Source organism: Myotis myotis, unplaced genomic scaffold, assembly GCF_014108235.1.
Source record: "Myotis myotis isolate mMyoMyo1 unplaced genomic scaffold, mMyoMyo1.p scaffold_m19_p_3, whole genome shotgun sequence".
Lineage (NCBI taxonomy): Eukaryota > Metazoa > Chordata > Mammalia > Chiroptera > Vespertilionidae > Myotis > Myotis myotis.
In genome coordinates, this window is record NW_023416335.1 from 1,191,623 (window position 1) to 1,201,075 (window position 9,453).

The 9,453-nt window shown below is 54.8% G+C and overlaps 1 protein-coding gene across 1 annotated transcript in view; it reads right to left on the minus strand.

Moving 5' to 3' along the window:
* VEGFC (vascular endothelial growth factor C) overlaps positions 1-9,072 on the minus strand; it is an 83,578-nt gene extending 74,506 nt beyond the window's left edge. Inside the window, exon 1 of the mRNA XM_036300232.1 lies at positions 8,595-9,072. Within this exon, the coding sequence (XP_036156125.1) occupies positions 8,595-8,732 (138 nt within the window). The 5' untranslated portion in view covers positions 8,733-9,072. The remainder of the gene's footprint in view (positions 1-8,594) is intronic.
* Between the last annotated feature and the right edge of the window lie 381 nt (positions 9,073-9,453).

A 9,453-nucleotide genomic window follows, 5' to 3' on the forward strand; every position in this document is an offset into this window, starting at 1 on the left:
AATATAAAAGAGGAACATGGATGAGTTGCCTCCCTTATAACACCCGACTGGGGATCAAACCCACAAGCTTTTAGTGTGAGTGTGAATGCTCCAACCAACTGAGCCACCTGGCCAGGCCTACATTTACATTTTCTTATATTTAACTAGAGGCCTGGTGCATGAAATTTGTGCATGGGTAGGGTCCCTAGGCCTGGCTGGCAATTAGGGCCAATCTGTGGGGCGACTGGTGGGGTGATGGAGGGGGGGGGGCTCCCACTGGCACCTGCCTTGGCTGGGCCAGGGCCTGCGGGCTGGGGGCAGCTGCTTCATTGAACATCTGATCCCTGGTGGTCAGTGCACATCATAGTGACGAGTTGTTTCATCAGCAATTCGGCTGTTCGGTTGATTTGCATATTATGCTTTTATTATATAGAATTCAATGAGAGCATGTTTTCATCGTTTAGCTATTCTGGGGTGATTTCACTGTAAATTTAGAATGCGTATTGTAAGCCACATCTCTTTTAACGACTCTAAGGTATCTGTTTCCTCCCCACCTGTCCAAGCAGACAGGACTGAAGCTGAATGTGTTGAGAAGTTGGCCTTTTACACTCTGAAGTGTTGTTAGTTGCACCCAGCTGCACATGGGGGCATTTCCTCTTTCAGTAGGTCCATCTTCTCCTAGATGTCCTTTGAGTGTGAGTATGTGAGAGTGAATGTGGCTGTGTGTTTGTGTGAGTGTGAATGTGTTTGTGTGTGTATGTGTGAATGTGTTTGTGTGAGTTTGTGACTGAGAATGTGTGTGTGTATGTGTCAGTGTGAATGTGTTTGTGTGACTGTGTGTTTGTGTGAGAGTGTATGGCTGTGTGTGAGTGTGTGAGTGTGTGAGTATGGCCACTGTTTACACTGCTTCGTATGGAATGCAAGCCAGACATTTATGAATACGCTTTATAAATGTTTCCAGATAGGAGGGAGCTGGGTGTTTGCATGAGTCAGAGGGGCTGTCACTGTCACCCTCAGGACCAGGAGCCCTCACACACACTCACACCCACCGGGGTGCTTTAGACGGCTTCTGACCTGCTTGTGTAGACACGTCTGCACCGGGAAGCAGAAGCAGCCCTTCCACCGCTTCCAGCCTCTCGTCGGGGAATCTCAGAGGCTCCTGGCGCTTTCAGCCTGAACTCTGACGTGGGTCTCAGGGTCTCCCACTATGTCCCGTTTCCCTGGAAGCTCTGTCCCCAGCCCCCCAGCACCCTGACCGCACCCATCACCACCTCTGGGCTTTGCTTTCACTGCCTGCCTCCCTGGTGTCCCTGACCTCACATCTCCCCGCCTGGCCCGCACCTTGCCCTGACCTTTCCCACACCTGGCCTGCACCTGACCCGCACTGCCCGCACCTTGCCCACACGGCCCAGGCAGCCTGGCCAACAGCTCTGGGAGATCAGGAGACTCTTACAAAATCTCTGACATGTTGGGGCATATAGTTAACTCATCTCTGGTACTTGAATGAGCATGTTTCTCATGAAGGATGAGATGCTTGCTATGGACAGGACTCCTCCCTGGACATCCTCTGCATCGCCCACCGCCTCGGCATTGCCTTCCTGGCGCTGAAGCCACCACTGGTGAGAACAAATTAAAACACCCGCGTGGAAACGGATTGCAACGGGAGAGTTTGGATTTGAAAGAACAGAAACCAGGCACTGACAGGTGGGGGGAGTTGGCAGCATCCAAACGGTCGCCTGCTGGGCCCCTCAGCTTCCCTCCCAGGAGGTCAGGGGACTGAGGCCTGAGAGCCGCCTTTGCGAGCAGGCCCTGCAGGCCTCTCCTTGGGACCAGGGGGCACTCAGGTCCCAGTGCCTCCAGGGCACCCAGGCCACACCCATCTCACCACTCACCCGCCCCAGCAGGGCCAAGGGCAGCATCTCACACATACATACCTGGTATTTAACCAAAACACTCGGATGTGATGGATAAACAAAGACTGTAAACAGCTCTAAGTCAGATCAGATCAGATCAGGGTGATAACCCCAAATCATTCAGGAAAAAGAGCTTCAGGGTTTCAGGACCCAGGGGAGTCCCGCTTCCCTCTCACAGGGGGGCCTGGGGCACAGTCAGCAGGGGCTGTGAGAGTCCCTGCAGAGCGGGTGAAGGCCCATCCGATGGGCTCGGAGGTGGATGCCAAGGAAGCAAACCGAGGAACCACCTCTTCTCTCCAACAGGGAACTACAGACCCCAACAGAGTGGCCCAGCTGAGGGCGGAGCCCCCGGCTGCTCCCTGTGAGAAAATATGAGAAGGAGCCATTGCTCTGCCACATGAAACATTGGTGGAAAAGTTTAGAATCACCTTGCAAATCAAAAGCACCGGCATCTCCCCCGGGTTCAGGTGCTCCGCTACTGACACCCTGATTCACGAGGGATGCAAACCCGTCACAAACCTGGTTCCGCAACACCGTGGAGGCGTCTGTGCATGTGCGGAGCGTGTCTCCACCAGGGTGAGAGGTGAAACCATAGCCGCATGCAGGTGGGGGAGGTGTGAGGCTGGCACCAAGCAACGCGTGTTCTTTCCAAGCCCCATTGTCTGTGAAAGGTCCCTGGGCACAGGTCCCACCAGACTTGCACTGCGGCTGGATGAGTGCAACCGGGAGAACGCTGACTTGCCGCCGGGAGTTCTGGTGGGCCCTCCTTACGTGGCCACCCTTACAATGGCCAGGGAGAAGCCGGTTCCGACCTTCCCTTAGGAAGGGGCTCCGTGTGCAAACCTGGCGGGGGGCGGGGTCCCAGTTCACTGCAGACCGTCCTGTGGGACCTGGGATAGAAATCAATGTACCGCAGGGGCCGCACTGCAGGCAGAAGCCGCGGCCTGCACAGCTACCGCTTGTGGGAGGCAGGAGGATGGGTCACGGGCGTCCGAAAACCCTAAAGGCCCAAATGCATGACACACTTTTCTAAAACGGATGCTGACAAGGTTTTTTAAAAGGGGTGAGGGGGTGGAGGGGGAGAGCAGCATTCTTGTTCCTGGCTAAGTCCTTGGAGTCTAGGTTCATTGTCTTTAATGACATGTGATCGCATCCATCCCACGGAGGTGCAGTGACAAAGGAAACGTCAACTTGTGACGTGCAGGGCACACGTGCTCAGGGTGCCGCAGGTGTAACCTACTTATTATGGAAGCACCTGCTCAATACACGAAGGTGTGCCTGGTATCTAGAGGCGATCTGAGCCTGCAGAGTCCCCTCGGGCTGCCAGAGGTGACCCTGCTGGGAGCACAGGGACCGCTCACCGCACTCACACCAGCTCCCGTGTCCCACGGCACCAGGTGAGAACAGGAAACTGCACACCACGTGGACCCAGGCTGCCCACAAGGAGGTCCAGACACCCCCTCCAGAGCCCCAGACTGGGAACCCAGAGTGAACTCTCCCAACCCAACCCCCTTCCCAGCCCAACGCAGAAGGACAAGAGGAGATGCCCACTGGGGAGCCGCCCAGACCGGCAACAAGCGGCTTCCTAGACTGCAGTGTTGATGATCACCATCTCGTGGATAAACGGCCGCCAGGCAGGTGTTCAAAGTTGATAAGAAAGAACATAAAGAAGCAGAAACCAGAACGAAAGATGCATAGAGCTTGCGATGTCCAAAGCCACCCACCCCAGCATCTTTCAGAGTTGGGGTCAGAGAGCTCTTAGCAGACAGGAGGTGGACCAGGCACTCATCACACCCGCTCAGGAAAAACAGTAACCGGGGCCTCCACAGACTTGCTGTGGAGGCATCAGATCCGCGGGGGCGGGGACAAGAATCCAGCCCTTTGGTGGCGCAGAAAGGGCTGAGAGGGGGTCAGATGCCGAGGCCCTCGCACGGATTGATGCAGAATGAGCTGAAGAGGGTTCCACTTCCACAATCAGGGCACCTTTCCCTGACAGTGACCCTATCTTCTGAAGATTCATGGTTGGTCGCTGCCCAAAAGTATGGGAATTTGGAGTACATCAGAGAAAGGCCCCAGGTACATACCACCAAGCCAGAGGTGGCTGCGAGTAACTAGCTAAATACTAGTATCACAACCCATTTTACTGGAATAACACTTACCTGCTTATTTCTAATGCCTTGTAATGGGGTACGCATTCTGTTCATTTTCCTTTAGGGATTGTAATAACGCTTGTCAAACACTTAAATACTTTTGCTCTATTATGCAGCTTAAGTCCGGCTGATCCTAGACAATTCTTTCCCTTTAGTGAGATGGATTGGTAGAGCTTAATTTGCTTCTCCAAAGATGGCTTCGTTTAGTAAAATCTTGTGATTTATGGGACAATGCCTTCATCTTCCACCACGCGTCCATGAAAACCAGTCTCATCGCTCTCTGAAGTGCCCTCATCCTACAAGTAGGCTCAACATGTCCTATTACAACACTGATGTCAAGGTCGTTTTCTCCCACTCCCGTGTCTTTCGTGTTAGTCAGTCACCAGATCTATGGATTCTTCCTCTAACAGTTTTTCTTCTGTTATCACTGCACCTGCTGCACTATTCACGGCTCCCCTTCTACACTGTTGCTGTTGCTTCTTAACAAGACCAATGCCCGCCCCCCACACACCCCAGCCAACGTCCTGAATTATCAACCCCATACACGAGTTAAATAACCTTTTTCCTAGCTGTCTTTCAGGCACTCAGATCATGCACAAACAACCCCCCCCCCATGACCACAGCATGATGGTCACATTCCTGAAACTGGCCACATACAATGTGACCCCATCCATCTCTACAAACTTGTTCTTACTTAAGAGCCTTCACTCTTACCCTACAGAACCCTCAGTCCTATTTGCCTTCTTGCCCCTTCTCTCCCGTCTAAGACACAAAAGGGGCCCCTGTGCTTGATGGAGTCGTCTGCTAGAGCTCTCATTCAAGTGACAACTCAAGTTCTGCCTCATGTCCAGGCACCCAGACCATTGAGGCCTCACAGATGCGTCTCTCGCACAACTTCCGCACCCAGAGGAAGCTCTGGTGCCGTTCCCTGACAGCTCACAGAGGGGCTGTGCTTAAGCCTCTCTCTGTTTCTACCTGAGCTGTGAGCTCCTGGAAGAGAGAATAAACGGCTTCTGTGCCTGAAGTTCCCCATGCCTAATGCCTTCCCTCACTAACTCGACAATCATATAATGAAGATGATAAAAACCAATGAAAGTAATCATTGTTACATGCCATAGATTGGTGACTCCAAAACTCATTGTGCATGAGAGTTACCTTGTATGCTAGTTAAAACAGTATATTCCTAGGCCCGAGACCAGAGATTTGATGAATGTCAGGTAAGAATAAAAGCAAGTCAAGACCTCCAAGGAATTCTGCTGCAGTCAGCACACAGATGGTATTTTGAAAAAACATCACTACAGATGGATTTGAAGCAGTAAATAAAAAAATAAAACAAGCCTAAAAGTATGCAGAATTATAAGTGGTGGAGGAAGAAAACCTGGCATGCTGCAAACTACTTGTCGTTATTATGAAGTTTTCTGAGATAATCACCATAAGCTATATGTGCTTTTATTAGAGTAACTAAAAATAGCTATTCTCATTAAAGCAATTGATGTTGTTAATATTAAGCTAATCTACGTAGTCCTTTTGCATTTAAATTATAAATGTAAAGATATTTGAAGTTGTGTAAAATAGAAAATAAGACGCTATATTTGTGTATTCAATATTTCATTTTCCACATTATTCACTCAGTTGACAGAGGTTGTAAATTTTATGTTGAGTTTGATCTTTTTTTTTTAAAAAAAAAAATACGTTTTTACTGATTTCAGAGAGGAAGAGGGAGAGAGAGAAACTTCAATGATGAGAGAGAATCACTGATCCCCTAACTCCTGCACGCCCTCTACTGGGGACTGAGCACTCAACCAGGGCATGTGCCCTCCGGGGAATTGAACTGAGATCCCCCTCAATGACTGGATCACACCAGCCTGGCTGAGCTTAACTTTTAACATAAGTATCTGCAATGTAAAATATGCTCTCCTTGCATGTATTACTCTAAAAACATATAAGGATGTAGGTGTTTATGCTCCAAGTCCAACCCAATTCATGGAATAAAAGTCCTGTAAAGTATAAGTTCCATAAGTATATTTCACATGACGTAGTTCTTCCTTTTTGTTGTTTCTGTAAACCAACTTTTCTCTTAAAATCAAAGTTCTCAAATCCAACCAGCCAGAGTGCACTCTCCCTAATCAAGGTGGGAACACGATCGTAGATAACCATCTGGTGGTTTGCTAGGATTTGCAGTGTTCTTCAGTGGGATGGTAGTGTTAAATATTTCCTCTTTCCCCCCATCGTGTCCAATTAACTTTAATTGCATGATAGGCAACACGTCACTTGCCTCACTTTGCTGATGCGGACTTGGTTGCACTAACACCCTTCAGAGCAACAATTCAGGATTTTTGAGTTCGTCATCCAACCAGATAACTAGAAAGAGGGACCCAATACCACATAGAAGGGGAAGAAAAGGGTGTCTGTTTCCAGTTGTGATTTTACCTCCAGTTTTTTGCATGGCTGGGGGTGCGGGGAGGAGAGGATTGGCCGGCTAACCTTGGTTCATAGTTTATGAGCTGTTTTGCATTTTTTGAATATAAAAAAAAAAAGCATTTGAAGTGTCAATTACCAACAATTTGCCTTTTTTGGAGGTGGAGATTATATCTACTTAGCACCTTCTTTTTACCTTCTCAAATCTCCTCTTGGGGCTCACGTAGTTCACAGAAAAGTAACCGTCAGCTCCTCATGAGGGCTCATGTCTAAAGGAGGCAATTGTTTGGGCCACAAGGGAGAGACAGAGAGTCTGGATCTTGTCTCTAGGCGATTCCATGGCAGGGACACATGACACACGCCTCGCCACGCCTCTCCTCACCCCCTGGGGACACTTCAGTGCAGGGATAACCAATGGGCTGCCTTGTGGTCTATGGAACTCAGAGACTTAACCTGATGCTTCATCGTGTGGCAAAGAGTCCGTGAGGGATGCAGAAAACCACCCCACGTTCACCGTACAGAACATGAAGGATGGTGAGCTATGAAGAGCGAACACAGAAGCCATGAAGATTTTCAAAGGGGAAATGTGATTACTTCACCAATGAAGACAATTTTGAAATTAAAAATGAATTACCTTGTATCGTCCAACAGCACGCCTGCCTACACATCACACACACATGCGCACACACACGCACACACACACACACACGGGGCTGTCCAGCAGTGACAGCCTCCCAGGGGCGCTCAGCTTATCAGGAAAGACCTCTCTTTTGACCTCCTACCTCCCACGCCCCTCCTGTGAGCCGAAGGGAGTTACCACGGGCCATACTGCCCATGGTTTGACTTTGCAGAAACAGGAAGTGAAACAGCAGAAGTGCCAGTGGGCCCCCTGCTACATTGGGGTGGCATTTAAGGACAGGGAGCCACTCTCGCAACAACAGTGATACCTGTGTAACCATGTGCGTTAAAAACTATCCTACAGTTCACAGAATGCACCCTGTTCTGCAACTGAACACATACCTTTTTATCCCAAAAGTGTTTTTTTTCCTTGACCCCTTATATTCTGTATTTGAACATCCCCCCCCAAAAAAAATGTAAAGACAGAAGTAACCTCGTATTTAAAAAATTAGTCTACTCAACCTTAAAACGTATTCCAAAATGTAACTGGGAAGGCAAGTTAATTTCCACCCGTTCAGTGTCTGTGAGTCAGTAAATCAGTTCCAAGCGGACAACTTCCCCTCTGGCCCTCGCAGCGATGAGGCGACGCGGTCCGGGCCCTGCAGGGACCACCGCGTCGGAGGAGCTTCCCAGCGCATCTCCCGGGCGGCCTCCGGGAGGTCAAGACCGCGGGGAGCAGGCGGCCCACCTCCCTCAGACCCGAGCTTTGTCGGTGAATATTCACCCGAGGGAACACGCACACGGCTCCTTCTTGCGGATCCGAACGTCTCACACGGCTCTCGGCAACATTTTAGGCAAAGAGTTAAGACGTCGCTTATTTGAGAAACAACAGCCGCGCACGATCCACCTTACTGCCCGGCGCTCCCGGCAGGTTTCAGAACCCGGTCATGGGGATGGGCGGTCGCGCCGGGCTGGGCCTGCGGGACCCCCCGTGGCACCTCCAGTTTGACCACCTTCACGAACTGGCTCACGTCCCGGCCCCCCAGCCCGGTGGCCAAGTCCCCGCGTTTCGGAGAGCTGCGCCCCGCGCTGCAGGCTCCCTGTGCCGGGGCTGTGCGGGGAGACACCGCGGGGCTGCGTCCCAGCCCGGGCTGCGCGGCTCCCGCAGCCGGTGGGGGGTCCGCCCCGGCCCCAGCGAGGCCGGCTCTCCGGGCGGCGCTCCCCGCGCAGGTTCCCGACGGCGCGGGACGGGTCCCAGCGGCTCCGCGGTCCCTGTCACCGGCCGCTCCGGCCCTTCCCGCCCGCGCCCCGCGTTTCTCCCGGCACCAACTTTCGGTGGAAACAGCGGGAAACTTTCCTCCCGGGCGCGGGCGGTCCGCTCCCGAACTTCGGGTGCCACCAACACCCGGTGACCCCGGGACGCGCTCGCCGCTCGGCGCCGGGTCGGGGTCCTCCGCGCCCCGGCCCCCTGACCCCCCGGCCCCCCGACCCCCCGCCGCCCGGCCCCGGCACCCACCTGGGCCTCGCCCGCGTCCGGCTCCACGTCCGAGAAGCCGAGTCCCGACTCGAAGGCGGCGGCGGGCGCGTGGCGCGGAGGGAGCAGCGCGGCGGCGAGCAGGGCGCCCGCCAGGCACAGGGCGCGCAGCCGGCGCATGGTGGACCGGCCGGGGCGCGGCTGCCCGCCGCTCGCCCCGCGCCCGCCCGAGAGCCCCGCGCTGACCCCCGAGGGCGAGCCGCAGGCGGCGATCCCCACGGCGCGCGGCGCGGTCGCAGCGGGTGCCGGCGAGAGGCGCGGGGCCAGGTCCCCGCCTCACAGGAAACCGGACATCCGAGCCCCCCGCGCGCTCGGGCCGCCGAGGGGAGGCCGGGGCGAGGCGGACGGCGGCGCGGCCCGCGTGGCGCTGGCGCTGGCGGGAGAGAGGGGGCCGGGCCCAGAGCCCCCGCGATGGTCGGCCCCTCCAACTCCCGGGGGCCCGCGTCCCCTCCTCCCCGCCCTTCCCAGGAGCGGAGCGCGCCGGGCGGGCGGCGGGCGGCGGGCGGCGGGCGCGGGGCGGCGGGGCCGGGAGGCGGCGGCGGGCGCGGGCGCGGGGCAGGGCATGGCTGATGCGCCCTCTGCCTGCGCTTATGTGAGAGAAAGGCCGAGGGAGGGAGCGTGCCGGCCGGCCGCCCTCCCCTGCGCTCGCCCTCGGAGCGCGCCCACTCCTGCCCCCGGCGCCCGCGCCTCCCCCTGAGCCCCACCTCCCACCCCCGGGCCCCTCCATCCCTCCCTCCCCTCGGGGGCTGCGGGCCCAGGAGCCGGCTTAGTCCCGGGGCTCGCGGGCTGCAGGCCCAGCCTCAGGCGACGCGACCACGCTGGGCAGAGTGGCAGCGGGAGA